The sequence below is a fragment of the Trichomonas vaginalis genome, chromosome IV (assembly GCF_026262505.1).
Source record: "Trichomonas vaginalis G3 chromosome IV, whole genome shotgun sequence".
Lineage (NCBI taxonomy): Eukaryota > Parabasalia > Trichomonadida > Trichomonadidae > Trichomonas > Trichomonas vaginalis.
Genome location: NC_067206.1, coordinates 30779562 through 30796800, shown reverse-complemented (window position 1 = coordinate 30796800; position 17239 = coordinate 30779562). Strand labels below are relative to the sequence as shown.

The 17239-nt window shown below is 33.6% G+C and overlaps 3 protein-coding genes across 3 annotated transcripts, besides 6 other annotated features; all 3 read right to left on the bottom strand.

The window, feature by feature from the left end:
• Positions 1 to 241: 241 nt before the first annotated feature.
• Positions 242 to 1459, bottom strand: TVAGG3_0198350 (Golgi vesicle docking protein family; the record flags this gene model as incomplete). The annotated part of the gene is made up of 1 exon (XM_051226249.1): positions 242 to 1459. One exon carries the CDS (start codon positions 1457 to 1459, stop codon positions 242 to 244), a length of 1218 nt encoding a protein of 405 aa, XP_051111235.1.
• Positions 1460 to 1973: 514 nt separating this feature from the next.
• Positions 1974 to 3362, bottom strand: TVAGG3_0198340 (RelA-associated inhibitor family; the record flags this gene model as incomplete). Its single annotated transcript, XM_051226248.1, has 1 exon — positions 1974 to 3362. One exon carries the CDS (start codon positions 3360 to 3362, stop codon positions 1974 to 1976), a length of 1389 nt encoding a protein of 462 aa, XP_051111234.1.
• Positions 3363 to 3517: 155 nt separating this feature from the next.
• Positions 3518 to 3550: a mobile genetic element.
• Positions 3551 to 3552: 2 nt separating this feature from the next.
• Positions 3553 to 3589: a mobile genetic element.
• Positions 3553 to 3589: a terminal%2Cinverted (terminal inverted repeat of Banshee-A3 transposon ID:TVAGG3_0198320).
• A 5063-nt stretch (positions 3590 to 8652) lies between these two features.
• Positions 8653 to 9124: a mobile genetic element.
• Positions 9125 to 9137: 13 nt separating this feature from the next.
• Positions 9138 to 9317: a mobile genetic element.
• A 1600-nt stretch (positions 9318 to 10917) lies between these two features.
• On the bottom strand, positions 10918 to 11844 carry TVAGG3_0198290 (Golgi vesicle docking protein family; the record flags this gene model as incomplete). The annotated part of the gene is made up of 1 exon (XM_051226247.1): positions 10918 to 11844. The coding sequence occupies one exon, from the start codon at positions 11842 to 11844 to the stop codon at positions 10918 to 10920; it is 927 nt and encodes a 308-aa protein (XP_051111233.1).
• Positions 11845 to 14188: 2344 nt separating this feature from the next.
• Positions 14189 to 14221: a mobile genetic element.
• The last annotated feature ends 3018 nt before the right edge of the window (positions 14222 to 17239 follow it).

Below are 17239 nucleotides of genomic sequence, written 5' to 3'. Positions count from 1 at the left end.
AAGAATTCAGCAATTTTCACACAGAATGAAGTGACAAGATATCTCTCTTTAAGTTACTATATTATTTGCTGCCTTTTATTCTATAATTAATGAAATTTTACTTTAATTACAATATAAACATATAAATTTTATAATTTCACATGAAAAAGTTCCTAACCACAAAATTGCCTGGTACAACCATGCCACCTGGCATCACCATTCCACCTTGCATCATCATGCCTCCACGGTTGTTCAATTGTTGTTACAATTGAGCGATCATATTTTGGTTTTGCTGAAGTTGATTTTGCATTAATAAAACACCTGCCTGCAATGCAGCAACTTCAACACATTTGGCTTTATAATCATCATCTTTGGAAGAAATAGTATTCTTTAATTTAGAAATTTCATTATTCCTATATGAAATACGTGACTGCAATTCAGATATGTCATCATCCTTGGATGAAATACTTTCTTTCAATGAGTCAATTTCGGAATCTTTGGAAGAAAGACGTTTCCTCAAAGTAGAAATGTCGTCATCTTTGGAAGAAATCTGAGATTTCAATGAATCATATCCACTTTCTAAGGAAGAAACGCGTTTCCTCAATGTAGAAATTTCATTATCTTTGGAAGAAAGACGAGATTCCAATGACTCAATTTCTTCATCTTTGGAAGAAATTCGTCTCTTCAAGTTAGAAATTTCGGAATCTTTAGAAGAAATCTGAGACCTCAACGGAGGAAGTTCCGAATCCTTGGAAGAAAGACGTTTTTGTAACGATGAAATTTCGGAATCTTTGGAAGAAAGTTGAGATCTCAACGACTGGATCTCATTATCTTTGGAAGAAATATGGGATCTCAACGGTGGAAGTTCCGAATCTTTGGAAGCAAGGCGCTTCTGTAACGATGAAATTTCGGAATCTTTGGAAGAAAGTTGAGACTTCAATGTAGAAATATCGTTGTCTTTTGATTTAAGTTGCTTTTGTAAATTTTGTATGTCAGAATCTTTTGAAGAAATTTGTGATTTTAATTCATTAACTTGCTTAATGGAATCTTGTTGCTGGGCAAGTTTTTGCTTAAGTTCCTCGCAGTTCTTTGAGGTTTCCCGAAGTTTGTTATAAAGATCATGGTAATGTTCTGTTAATTTTTGATTTTCTTGAAAAATTTTGTCGAAATGATAGCTGATTTCTTTCATTGATCTGAAATCAAGTTTCTCTTCAAAAAGAGTTATTAAGCACTTCAATTCTTTGTAATCTTTAACGTGGACACGAGCTTTATGAAAACTTCTGAATAAATCATTAGTACTTAATTGTTCTCTTCCGAACTTGAAGAGTAAATCAACTTTCCTCAATCCTAGCTTCGAATATTTCAAAACATTGACTGCAATTTTAATTGAGTCAAAGATATAAAAGAATGTTCCGTCTTCGATATAGCTAATTATATGCTTTGCCGACTCTCTATTATCTATCACGCAATCGCTTAACATTAGCCTTTTATGACCTGCGACTATAAAAAAAATTTTTTTGAGTCGTCATAAAAATACTCATTAGACTAAGATACACATAAATGACTTTTAATTAAAATTGTTTTGCATTCAAATTTTGACAATGCTTACACTTTTTCTGACTAAAAATTAAATTTCCCAAAGAAAGAAATCTGTTTCATCTAAAGTAATATATGCTGGTACAAGGAACAGATTGGATATAATTATTGCAATATTTGCCCTAAAGCATTTGTAAATTCTTCGAAGCATTATAAGAAGAATCAAGTTCCTTTTACGATAGCTTTGTTTTGAGATTAACATATATACTATGGATCTAAAGGTAACATCCCTTAATCAATCTTTTTAAAAACTTTGTCGAAAAAATAAAAAATAAAAATTATCTAGATATAATTATCTTTGATGATCGTTATATTTGGAAGAGTCTTATTGAGATTACTTTATATCTTGTTAATAAATTTAAGATATTATAATAAAATTTAAAATAAAAACTAAAAATTTAGTTAAGTAACGCATTAAGAATAAGTAATTTTCCTAAAACATCAATAGCTCTGTCAGTAGAATCTTCAGAATCGGAATCTGAACTGGATGAAGATGATTTATTATTACTTCTGAGTTCGTCTTTTTCTTTGTCAGTTAATTCGCAACCGTGATCATCTAAATAAGATGCCAAATTAAGATAGATCCTACTCCTATTGATTGCGCACTTGATTGGTGTTCCAGAGTCTGAAACAATATTCTTCTCAACATTAGAATTATTAGCAAGGTACTGAATAACTGCTAATCTGAGGAAGAAAACACCACAATGTAACGCTGTTTCATCAGCCTCATTAACGTCATTGATGCTTAAGAAATTCTCAGCATATTTGAGGCCTTCAAGATTGCCTGAAATGCTGAATGCATGAATGATACTTTCTCCTTCTTTTGTTCTGAATTTCATGTCAACATCGCACTTGTTGAATGCTTTGACAAGAGGAAGATCTCCCTTGTATGCAGCATATATAAGTCCATTCATTCCCAAGAGTCTGTAATTATTCTGTTCAATGTCGCATTTGACATTAATGTATCCATATCTCACTGCATGTTTGATCGTTTCCATGTAGCCTTCTTGAGCTGCGAATGAGAGAATTGTGTAAATTCTGTGAACATTTTCAACTCCATCTGCTTTGCTGCATTTCTGGAGGGAGTTTAATGATTCTGATTCTTCATCTTTTTCGCGGAGTTGGCTTATTGTGCTTTCGTTTGCTGATATTTGTTGCTTCAGTGATTTTACCGTTTTTTCTGAAGAAGAAAGTTGAGATTTCAAAGACTGAAAATCTGAATCTTTGGAAGATAACTGTTCTTTCAAGGTAAAAATATCGTTATCTTTAGACTTAAGTTGTTTTTGTAATTTTTGTATCTCGGATTCTTTTGAAGAAATTTGTGATTTTAATTCACTAATTATCTTACTGTATTCTTGCTGCTGTGAAAGTTTTTGTTGAAGTTCATCACATTTCTTTGAGTATTCGCGTGCTTTGTTGTAAAGGTCATTGTATTGTTCTGTTAATTTTTGATTTTCTTGCATAATTTTATCGAATTGGTGGCTAATTTCTCTCATTGATCTGAAATCAAGTTTCTCTTCAAAAAGAGTGAATATATACTTCAATTCTTCGTAATTATTAACATGGACTCGAGCTTTATGAAAACACCTGAATAAATCGTTACTGTTGTATTGTTCCCTTCCAGATTTGAAGAGTAAATCAACTTCTCTCAGCCCGAGCTTCGAATATTTCAAAATATCAGCTGTAATTTTTATTGAGTCGAAGATTTGAAAGAATGTTCCGTCTTCGATATAGCTAGCTATATGCTTTGCTGACTCCTTACTATCGATCTCATAATTGCTTAACATCAACTTTTATTCACTGACGACTTTCTAAATGTAAAAAGTCAAAAATGCTTTAAAAATTCTTATTACTTAAATCTACGTATGAACGACTTTTTTTTCAAAATCATGATTTGAGAGAAATCAAGATTTGTGAAGTTTATTTTTTACATCAACCTGAATTTATTAAGGGTGCACATGAGAGGATCATGTAATGTAATAAACAGAAATTCATCAAAAGTGACAGCTCTCAATTTTTTTGACATTTGTAAATTCTAAATTGAATGAGAAAAATGAAATAATACTAAGCATAATACAATATTCTAGATTTAATTATAATTAGGAAAAAGTTTGTTTTGAGAGTACTTTTCATAGGCATATAGAATGAAATCTTCTGAAAAATAATATCACATAAACTCATATTATTTTCTAATATATAACTATTTTATATAAAAATCAAATTCAATGATCTTAAAAGCGAATGATAAACATCAAAATTTACGAATATAATGAGTGGGAATATAATGCTTATCTATCATAAAACCATATGAAATATCAATTTTTGCTTTACGCCTAATTTTTGATTTTCCATTTCGAAAAAACCGAAACTGCAAGGATCTCCGATTCTCGATATGATAATTTATTTGATTCCGGGGGACACCCCGGTTATCAAATATATTTATTAGAACGGAAAATCTCTCACATTTCGAAAAAACCGAAACTGCAAGGATCTCCGATTCTCGATATGATAATTTATTTGATTCCGGGGGACACCCCGGTTATCAAATATATTTATTAGAACGGAAAATCTCTCACATTTCGAAAAAACCGAAACTGCAAGGATCTCCGATTCTCGATATGATAATTTATTTGATTCCGGGGGACACCCCGGTTATCAAATATATTTATTAGAACGGAAAATCTCTCACATTTCGAAAAAACCGAAACTGCAAGGATCTCCGATTCTCGATATGATAATTTATTTGATTCCGGGGGACACCCCGGTTATCAAATATATTTATTAGAACGGAAAATCTCTCACATTTCGAAAAAACCGAAACTGCAAGGATCTCCGATTCTCGATATGATAATTTATTTGATTCCGGGGGACACCCCGGTTATCAAATATATTTATTAGAACGGAAAATCTCTCACATTTCGAAAAAACCGAAACTGCAAGGATCTCCGATTCTCGATATGATAATTTATTTGATTCCGGGGGACACCCCGGTTATCAAATATATTTATTAGAACGGAAAATCTCTCACATTTCGAAAAAACCGAAACTGCAAGGATCTCCGATTCTCGATATGATAATTTATTTGATTCCGGGGGACACCCCGGTTATCAAATATATTTATTAGAACGGAAAATCTCTCACATTTCGAAAAAACCGAAACTGCAAGGATCTCCGATTCTCGATATGATAATTTATTTGATTCCGGGGGACACCCCGGTTATCAAATATATTTATTAGAACGGAAAATCTCTCACATTTCGAAAAAACCGAAACTGCAAGGATCTCCGATTCTCGATATGATAATTTATTTGATTCCGGGGGACACCCCGGTTATCAAATATATTTAGAACGGAAAATCTCTCACATTTCGAAAAAACCGAAACTGCAAGGATCTCCGATTCTCGATATGATAATTTATTTGATTCCGGGGGACACCCCGGTTATCAAATATATTTATTAGAACGGAAAATCTCTCACATTTCGAAAAAACCGAAACTGCAAGGATCTCCGATTCTCGATATGATAATTTATTTGATTCCGGGGGACACCCCGGTTATCAAATATATTTATTAGAACGGAAAATCTCTCACATTTCGAAAAAACCGAAACTGCAAGGATCTCCGATTCTCGATATGATAATTTATTTGATTCCGGGGGACACCCCGGTTATCAAATATATTTATTAGAACGGAAAATCTCTCACATTTCGAAAAAACCGAAACTGCAAGGATCTCCGATTCTCGATATGATAATTTATTTGATTCCGGGGGACACCCCGGTTATCAAATATATTTATTAGAACGGAAAATCTCTCACATTTCGAAAAAACCGAAACTGCAAGGATCTCCGATTCTCGATATGATAATTTATTTGATTCCGGGGGACACCCCGGTTATCAAATATATTTATTAGAACGGAAAATCTCTCACATTTCGAAAAAACCGAAACTGCAAGGATCTCCGATTCTCGATATGATAATTTATTTGATTCCGGGGGACACCCCGGTTATCAAATATATTTATTAGAACGGAAAATCTCTCACATTTCGAAAAAACCGAAACTGCAAGGATCTCCGATTCTCGATATGATAATTTATTTGATTCCGGGGGACACCCCGGTTATCAAATATATTTATTAGAACGGAAAATCTCTCACATTTCGAAAAAACCGAAACTGCAAGGATCTCCGATTCTCGATATGATAATTTATTTGATTCCGGGGGACACCCCGGTTATCAAATATATTTATTAGAACGGAAAATCTCTCACATTTCGAAAAAACCGAAACTGCAAGGATCTCCGATTCTCGATATGATAATTTATTTGATTCCGGGGGACACCCCGGTTATCAAATATATTTATTAGAACGGAAAATCTCTCACATTTCGAAAAAACCGAAACTGCAAGGATCTCCGATTCTCGATATGATAATTTATTTGATTCCGGGGGACACCCCGGTTATCAAATATATTTATTAGAACGGAAAATCTCTCACATTTCGAAAAAACCGAAACTGCAAGGATCTCCGATTCTCGATATGATAATTTATTTGATTCCGGGGGACACCCCGGTTATCAAATATATTTATTAGAACGGAAAATCTCTCACATTTCGAAAAAACCGAAACTGCAAGGATCTCCGATTCTCGATATGATAATTTATTTGATTCCGGGGGACACCCCGGTTATCAAATATATTTATTAGAACGGAAAATCTCTCACATTTCGAAAAAACCGAAACTGCAAGGATCTCCGATTCTCGATATGATAATTTATTTGATTCCGGGGGACACCCCGGTTATCAAATATATTTATTAGAACGGAAAATCTCTCACATTTCGAAAAAACCGAAACTGCAAGGATCTCCGATTCTCGATATGATAATTTATTTGATTCCGGGGGACACCCCGGTTATCAAATATATTTATTAGAACGGAAAATCTCTCACATTTCGAAAAAACCGAAACTGCAAGGATCTCCGATTCTCGATATGATAATTTATTTGATTCCGGGGGACACCCCGGTTATCAAATATATTTATTAGAACGGAAAATCTCTCACATTTCGAAAAAACCGAAACTGCAAGGATCTCCGATTCTCGATATGATAATTTATTTGATTCCGGGGGACACCCCGGTTATCAAATATATTTATTAGAACGGAAAATCTCTCACATTTCGAAAAAACCGAAACTGCAAGGATCTCCGATTCTCGATATGATAATTTATTTGATTCCGGGGGACACCCCGGTTATCAAATATATTTATTAGAACGGAAAATCTCTCACATTTCGAAAAAACCGAAACTGCAAGGATCTCCGATTCTCGATATGATAATTTATTTGATTCCGGGGGACACCCCGGTTATCAAATATATTTATTAGAACGGAAAATCTCTCACATTTCGAAAAAACCGAAACTGCAAGGATCTCGATTCTCGATATGATAATTTATTTGATTCCGGGGGACACCCCGGTTATCAAATATATTTATTAGAACGGAAAATCTCTCACATTTCGAAAAACCGAAACTGCAAGGATCTCCGATTTCGATATGATAATTTATTTGATTCCGGGGGACACCCCGGTTATCAAATATATTTATTAGAACGGAAAATCTCTCACATTTCGAAAAAACCGAAACTGCAAGGATCTCCGATTCTCGATATGATAATTTATTTGATTCCGGGGACACCCCGGTTATCAAATATATTTATTAGAACGGAAAATCTCTCACATTTCGAAAAACCGAAACTGCAAGGATCTCCGATTCTCGATATGATAATTTATTTGATTCCGGGGGACACCCCGGTTAATCAAATATATTTATTAGAACGGAAAATCTCTCACATTTCGAAAAAACCGAAACTGCAAGGATCTCCGATTCTCGATATGATAATTTATTTGATTCCGGGGACACCCGGTTATCAAATATATTTATTAGAACGGAAAATCTCTCACATTTCGAAAAAAACCGAAACTGCAAGGATCTCCGATTCTCGATATGATAATTTATTTGATTCCGGGGGACACCCCGGTTATCAAATATATTTATTAGAACGGAAAATCTCTCACATTTCGAAAAAACCGAAACTGCAAGGATCTCGATTCTCGATATGATAATTTATTTGATTCCGGGGGACACCCCGGTTATAATATATTTATTAGAACGGAAAATCTCTCACATTTCGAAAAAACCGAAACTGCAAGGATCTCCGATTCTCGATATGATAATTTATTTGATTCCGGGGACACCCCGGTTATCAATATATTTATTAGAACGGAAAATCTCTCACATTTCGAAAAAACCGAAACTGCAAGGATCTCCGATTCTCGATATGATAATTTATTTGATTCCGGGGGACACCCGGTTATCAAATATATTTATTAGAACGGAAAATCTCTCACATTTCGAAAAAACCGAAACTGCAAGGATCTCCGATTCTCGATATGATAATTTATTTGATTCCGGGGACACCCCGGTTATCAAATATATTTATTAGAACGGAAAATATCTCACTTTTCGAAATTTTTTTAACAAAAATATGGCATTCTTAATTATAGTTACATGTTATTTCACAATCATTATCATTAAAAAATTCAATTATTCAAGTTGTTTTGTCCGACGGTTTTTACGGTTATAAAAATGGTTGCGAACTCAATCCATCAGCAAAATGTCGGTTGGGGTGCCCTTCTTGGCCTCCTGAGTACTCACCAAGATACCCCCAGCTCCCGCAAAACACTCCCTTAGGTGAGCATTAACTGATGACATGAGTTAACAATTCTACAAAATCATCAAGCATGAAGGTTTATGATTTATAAATCAAAATCTCAGAAACTGCTTGACTTTGCAAGTTGCTGTCTTTACCGGTTACTCTGCTGCAATCTCTTTTCTGATTGCAGGCAGAGTTCTGCATCCTGAGGACTTTGCCTTGCAGATATGCTTGTAATCACTACGTGAGCAACTTAGTGTTGCAAGTTGCTGTCTTTACCGGTTAGCTTTTTTTGAAGTTTCTTCGCATCTTATATAAGCTCTAGATCAATATTTATCATCAGAATTTGCATCTCATAAAGCACGATATTAATCAAATAGGCAAATTTCATTCGGAGTCTCTCATTAAATGAGAAACTCCGAATGAGATTTGCTCTAAGGTAATGTACTTGTTATGCTTGGCCTAGAAGCAAGGAGGAAACATGTATATGGTTTGTTTATACTGAAGTTATCTGGAATTCTCTCAATTGAGGATTCAAATCCAGATAACAGCAGTATAAGTTAATATTGTTGTGCACCTCAGGTTGTTTATAGGCCCGAGAACGAGAAAAGAATTTATGGTGTGAATTGGCTCGATATATACCTACGCTCTGTAAAAAATACGTTATTTTTCTTTCATATGAAAAAATGTTTTTCTTTTTTATAATAGTATGTGCTTTGTTACTTCATAAATTGTCTATTTTTCTTATTAAAACCTATTTTTTCCGTGTGATTCGGAATCTACGCATTCAAAAAATGCGTTTTCCGCTCTCAGAACGCGAAAATACGAACTACATGACGAGATAATTGAGATTTTATCTGGATTTGAATCCTCAATTGAGAGAATTCCAGATAACTTCAGTATAAACAAACCATATACATGTTTCCTCCTTGCTTCTAGGCCAAGCATAACAAGTACATTACCTTAGAGCAAATCTCATTCGGAGTTTCTCATTTAATGAGAGACTCCGAATGAAATTTGCCTATTTGATTAATATCGTGCTTTATGAGATGCAAATTCTGATGATAAATATTGATCTAGAGCTTATATAAGATGCGAAGAAACTTCAAAAAAAGCTAACCGGTAAAGACAGCAACTTGCAACACTAAGTTGCTCACGTAGTGATTACAAGCATATCTGCAAGGCAAAGTCCTCAGGATGCAGAACTCTGCCTGCAATCAGAAAAGAGATTGCAGCAGAGTAACCGGTAAAGACAGCAACTTGCAAAGTCAAGCAGTTTCTGAGATTTTGATTTATAAATCATAAACCTTCATGCTTGATGATTTTGTAGAATTGTTAACTCATGTCATCAGTTAATGCTCACCTAAGGGAGGTGTTTTGCGGGAGCTGGGGGTATCTTGGTGAGTACTCAGGAGGCCAAGAAGGGCACCCCAACCGACATTTTGCTGATGGATTGAGTTCGCAACCATTTTTATAACCGTAAAAACCGTCGGGACAAAACAACTTGAATAATTGAATTTTTTAATGATAATGATTGTGAAATAACATGTAACTATAATTTAAGAATGCCATATTTTTGTTAAAAAAATTTCGAAAAGTGAGATATTTTCCGTTCTAATAAATATATTTGATAACCGGGGTGTCCCCCGGAATCAAATAAATTATCATATCGAGAATCGGAGATCCTTGCAGTTTCGGTTTTTTCGAAATGTGAGAGATTTTCCGTTCTAATAAATATATTTGATAACCGGGGTGTCCCCCGGAATCAAATAAATTATCATATCGAGAATCGGAGATCCTTGCAGTTTCGGTTTTTTCGAAATGTGAGAGATTTTCCGTTCTAATAAATATATTTGATAACCGGGTGTCCCCCGGAATCAAATAAATTAGCATTACTAACATTCCTTTTTTATTTAAAATTTTCAATTCTTAAAACAAAGTTTTCTTTAATTTTAATATATTGTTATTTTTGAATAAAAATACAATAATACTAATGCAACAAAAGCTTCCTAAAATTATATTTGCGCGTTAATTGTAATTCATAATGATTTTGAAATATTCCTCCTGGCCAGAAGAGCCTATTACTTGATTTTTGGCTTGGGATGCAAAAATAAATGCAATACGTATTTAGAAAGATATCTCAAATCCTTTACCACAGATAATGATGTAACTCTCCAGTTTGTTGATACGATCTTTATGGCGTTTCCTTTACAATAAATAAGTATGCGTTAGAAAAGGAATCCAATATTAGTCAGCCATTTCAAAAATTCACTTAAAAACAAGAATATCTTTAAAGAACTGAAGACAGAAGGGCTAAGGCTTTATAAAACAAAGTATATCATTTCTTAGGAACTTAATATGAATAATACCATATACTTTTTATCTATTACGAAAGAATTCAGCAATTTTCACACAGAATGAAGTGACAAGATATCTCTCTTTAAGTTACTATATTATTTGCTGCCTTTTATTCTATAATTAATGAAATTTTACTTTAATTACAATATAAACATATAAATTTTATAATTTCACATGAAAAAGTTCCTAACCACAAAATTGCCTGGTACAACCATGCCACCTGGCATCACCATTCCACCTTGCATCATCATGCCTCCACGGTTGTTCAATTGTTGTTACAATTGAGCGATCATATTTTGGTTTTGCTGAAGTTGATTTTGCATTAATAAAACACCTGCCTGCAATGCAGCAACTTCAACACATTTGGCTTTATAATCATCATCTTTGGAAGAAATAGTATTCTTTAATTTAGAAATTTCATTATTCCTATATGAAATACGTGACTGCAATTCAGATATGTCATCATCCTTGGATGAAATACTTTCTTTCAATGAGTCAATTTCGGAATCTTTGGAAGAAAGACGTTTCCTCAAAGTAGAAATGTCGTCATCTTTGGAAGAAATCTGAGATTTCAATGAATCATATCCACTTTCTAAGGAAGAAACGCGTTTCCTCAATGTAGAAATTTCATTATCTTTGGAAGAAAGACGAGATTCCAATGACTCAATTTCTTCATCTTTGGAAGAAATTCGTCTCTTCAAGTTAGAAATTTCGGAATCTTTAGAAGAAATCTGAGACCTCAACGGAGGAAGTTCCGAATCCTTGGAAGAAAGACGTTTTTGTAACGATGAAATTTCGGAATCTTTGGAAGAAAGTTGAGATCTCAACGACTGGATCTCATTATCTTTGGAAGAAATATGGGATCTCAACGGTGGAAGTTCCGAATCTTTGGAAGCAAGGCGCTTCTGTAACGATGAAATTTCGGAATCTTTGGAAGAAAGTTGAGACTTCAATGTAGAAATATCGTTGTCTTTTGATTTAAGTTGCTTTTGTAAATTTTGTATGTCAGAATCTTTTGAAGAAATTTGTGATTTTAATTCATTAACTTGCTTAATGGAATCTTGTTGCTGGGCAAGTTTTTGCTTAAGTTCCTCGCAGTTCTTTGAGGTTTCCCGAAGTTTGTTATAAAGATCATGGTAATGTTCTGTTAATTTTTGATTTTCTTGAAAAATTTTGTCGAAATGATAGCTGATTTCTTTCATTGATCTGAAATCAAGTTTCTCTTCAAAAAGAGTTATTAAGCACTTCAATTCTTTGTAATCTTTAACGTGGACACGAGCTTTATGAAAACTTCTGAATAAATCATTAGTACTTAATTGTTCTCTTCCGAACTTGAAGAGTAAATCAACTTTCCTCAATCCTAGCTTCGAATATTTCAAAACATTGACTGCAATTTTAATTGAGTCAAAGATAAAAGAATGTTCCGTCTTCGATATAGCTAATTATATGCTTTGCCGACTCTCTATTATCTATCACGCAATCGCTTAACATTAGCCTTTTATGACCTGCGACTATAAAAAAAAATTTTTTTGAGTCGTCATAAAAAATACTCATTAGACTAAGATACACATAAATGACTTTTAATTAAAATTGTTTTGCATTCAAATTTTGACAATGCTTACACTTTTTCTGACTAAAAATTAAATTTCCCAAAGAAAGAAATCTGTTTCATCTAAAGTAATATATGCTGGTACAAGGAACAGATTGGATATAATTATTGCAATATTTGCCCTAAAGCATTTGTAAATTCTTCGAAGCATTATAAGAAGAATCAAGTTCCTTTTACGATAGCTTTGTTTTGAGATTAACATATATACTATGGATCTAAAGGTAACATCCCTTAATCAATCTTTTTAAAAACTTTGTCGAAAAAATAAAAAATAAAAATTATCTAGATATAATTATCTTTGATGATCGTTATATTTGGAAGAGTCTTATTGAGATTACTTTATATCTTGTTAATAAATTTAAGATATTTATAAAAATTTAAAATAAAAACTAAAAATTTAGTTAAGTAACGCATTAAGAATAAGTAATTTTCCTAAAAATCAATAGCTCTGTCAGTAGAATCTTCAGAATCGGAATCTGAACTGGATGAAGATGATTATTATTACTTCTGAGTTCGTCTTTTTCTTTGTCAGTTAATTCGCAACCGTGATCATCTAAATAAGATGCCAAATTAAGATAGATCCTACTCCTATTGATTGCGCACTTGATTGGTGTTCCAGAGTCTGAAACAATATTCTTCTCAACATTAGAATTATTAGCAAGGTACTGAATAACTGCTAATCTGAGGAAGAAAACACCACAATGTAACGCTGTTTCATCAGCCTCATTAACGTCATTGATGCTTAAGAAATTCTCAGCATATTTGAGGCCTTCAAGATTGCCTGAAATGCTGAATGCATGAATGATACTTTCTCCTTCTTTTGTTCTGAATTTCATGTCAACATCGCACTTGTTGAATGCTTTGACAAGAGGAAGATCTCCCTTGTATGCAGCATATATAAGTCCATTCATTCCCAAGAGTCTGTAATTATTCTGTTCAATGTCGCATTTGACATTAATGTATCCATATCTCACTGCATGTTTGATCGTTTCCATGTAGCCTTCTTGAGCTGCGAATGAGAGAATTGTGTAAATTCTGTGAACATTTTCAACTCCATCTGCTTTGCTGCATTTCTGGAGGGAGTTTAATGATTCTGATTCTTCATCTTTTTCGCGGAGTTGGCTTATTGTGCTTTCGTTTGCTGATATTTGTTGCTTCAGTGATTTTACCGTTTTTCTGAAGAAGAAAGTTGAGATTTCAAAGACTGAAAATCTGAATCTTTGGAAGATAACTGTTCTTTCAAGGTAAAAATATCGTTATCTTTAGACTTAAGTTGTTTTTGTAATTTTTGTATCTCGGATTCTTTTGAAGAAATTTGTGATTTTAATTCACTAATTATCTTACTGTATTCTTGCTGCTGTGAAAGTTTTTGTTGAAGTTCATCACATTTCTTTGAGTATTCGCGTGCTTTGTTGTAAAGGTCATTGTATTTTCTGTTAATTTTTGATTTTCTTGCATAATTTTATCGAATTGGTGGCTAATTTCTCTCATTGATCTGAAATCAAGTTTCTCTTCAAAAAGAGTGAATATATACTTCAATTCTTCGTAATTATTAACATGGACTCGAGCTTTATGAAAACACCTGAATAAATCGTTACTGTTGTATTGTTCCCTTCCAGATTTGAAGAGTAAATCAACTTCTCTCAGCCCGAGCTTCGAATATTTCAAAATATCAGCTGTAATTTTTATTGAGTCGAAGATTTGAAAGAATGTTCCGTCTTCGATATAGCTAGCTATATGCTTTGCTGACTCCTTACTATCGATCTCATAATTGCTTAACATCAACTTTTATTCACTGACGACTTTCTAAATGTAAAAAGTCAAAAATGCTTTAAAAATTCTTATTACTTAAATCTACGTATGAACGACTTTTTTTTCAAAATCATGATTTGAGAGAAATCAAGATTTGTGAAGTTTATTTTTTACATCAACCTGAATTTATTAAGGGTGCACATGAGAGGATCATGTAATGTAATAAACAGAAAATCTCAAAAAGTACAGTCTTCTCAATTTTTGACATTTGTAAATTCTAATTGAATGAGAAAAATGAAATATATACTATAGAACACTAATGCTAATACATAGATTTAAATAATTAGGAAAAAGTTTGTTTTGAGAGTACTTTTCATAGGCATATAGAATGAAATCTTCTGAAAAATAATATCACATAAACTCATATTATTTTCTAATATATAAACTATTTTATATAAAAATCAAATTCAATGATCTTAAAAGCGAATGATAAACATCAAAATTTACGAATATAATGAGTGGGAATATAATGCTTATCTATCATAAAACCATATGAAATATCAATTTTGCTTTACGCCTAATTTGATTTTCCATTTCGAAAAAACCGAAACTGCAAGGATCTCCGATTCTCGATATGATAATTTATTTGATTCCGGGGGACACCCCGGTTATCAAATATATTTATTAGAACGGAAAATCTCTCACATTTCGAAAAAACCGAAACTGCAAGGATCTCCGATTCTCGATATGATAATTTATTTGATTCCGGGGGACACCCCGGTTATCAAATATATTTATTAGAACGGAAAATCTCTCACATTTCGAAAAAACCGAAACTGCAAGGATCTCCGATTCTCGATATGATAATTTATTTGATTCCGGGGGACACCCCGGTTATCAAATATATTTATTAGAACGGAAAATCTCTCACATTTCGAAAAAACCGAAACTGCAAGGATCTCCGATTCTCGATATGATAATTTATTTGATTCCGGGGGACACCCCGGTTATCAAATATATTTATTAGAACGGAAAATCTCTCACATTTCGAAAAAACCGAAACTGCAAGGATCTCCGATTCTCGATATGATAATTTATTTGATTCCGGGGGACACCCCGGTTATCAAATATATTTATTAGAACGGAAAATCTCTCACATTTCGAAAAAACCGAAACTGCAAGGATCTCCGATTCTCGATATGATAATTTATTTGATTCCGGGGGACACCCCGGTTATCAAATATATTTATTAGAACGGAAAATCTCTCACATTTCGAAAAAACCGAAACTGCAAGGATCTCCGATTCTCGATATGATAATTTATTTGATTCCGGGGGACACCCCGGTTATCAAATATATTTATTAGAACGGAAAATCTCTCACATTTCGAAAAAACCGAAACTGCAAGGATCTCCGATTCTCGATATGATAATTTATTTGATTCCGGGGGACACCCCGGTTATCAAATATATTTATTAGAACGGAAAATCTCTCACATTTCGAAAAAACCGAAACTGCAAGGATCTCCGATTCTCGATATGATAATTTATTTGATTCCGGGGGACACCCCGGTTATCAAATATATTTATTAGAACGGAAAATCTCTCACATTTCGAAAAAACCGAAACTGCAAGGATCTCCGATTCTCGATATGATAATTTATTTGATTCCGGGGGACACCCCGGTTATCAAATATATTTATTAGAACGGAAAATCTCTCACATTTCGAAAAAACCGAAACTGCAAGGATCTCCGATTCTCGATATGATAATTTATTTGATTCCGGGGGACACCCCGGTTATCAAATATATTTATTAGAACGGAAAATCTCTCACATTTCGAAAAAACCGAAACTGCAAGGATCTCCGATTCTCGATATGATAATTTATTTGATTCCGGGGGACACCCCGGTTATCAAATATATTTATTAGAACGGAAAATCTCTCACATTTCGAAAAAACCGAAACTGCAAGGATCTCCGATTCTCGATATGATAATTTATTTGATTCCGGGGGACACCCCGGTTATCAAATATATTTATTAGAACGGAAAATCTCTCACATTTCGAAAAAACCGAAACTGCAAGGATCTCCGATTCTCGATATGATAATTTATTTGATTCCGGGGGACACCCGGTTATCAAATATATTTATTAGAACGGAAAATCTCTCACATTTCGAAAAAACCGAAACTGCAAGGATCTCCGATTCTCGATATGATAATTTATTTGATTCCGGGGGACACCCGGTTATCAAATATATTTATTAGAACGGAAAATCTCTCACATTTCGAAAAAACCGAAACTGCAAGGATCTCCGATTCTCGATATGATAATTTATTTGATTCCGGGGGACACCCCGGTTATCAAATATATTTATTAGAACGGAAAATCTCTCACATTTCGAAAAAACCGAAACTGCAAGGATCTCCGATTCTCGATATGATAATTTATTTGATTCCGGGGACACCCCGGTTATCAAATATATTTATTAGAACGGAAAATCTCTCACATTTCGAAAAAACCGAAACTGCAAGGATCTCCGATTCTCGATATGATAATTTATTTGATTCCGGGGGACACCCCGGTTATCAAATATATTTATTAGAACGGAAAATCTCTCACATTTCGAAAAAACCGAAACTGCAAGGATCTCCGATTCTCGATATGATAATTTATTTGATTCCGGGGGACACCCCGGTTATCAAATATATTTATTAGAACGGAAAATCTCTCACATTTCGAAAAAACCGAAACTGCAAGGATCTCCGATTCTCGATATGATAATTTATTTGATTCCGGGGGACACCCCGGTTATCAAATATATTTATTAGAACGGAAAATCTCTCACATTTCGAAAAAACCGAAACTGCAAGGATCTCCGATTCTCGATATGATAATTTATTTGATTCCGGGGGACACCCCGGTTATCAAATATATTTATTAGAACGGAAAATCTCTCACATTTCGAAAAAACCGAAACTGCAAGGATCTCCGATTCTCGATATGATAATTTATTTGATTCCGGGGGACACCCCGGTTATCAAATATATTTATTAGAACGGAAAATATCTCACTTTTCGAAATTTTTTTAACAAAAATATGGCATTCTTAAATTATAGTTACATGTTATTTCACAATCATTATCATTAAAAAATTCAATTATTCAAGTTGTTTTGTCCCGACGGTTTTTACGGTTATAAAAATGGTTGCGAACTCAATCCATCAGCAAAATGTC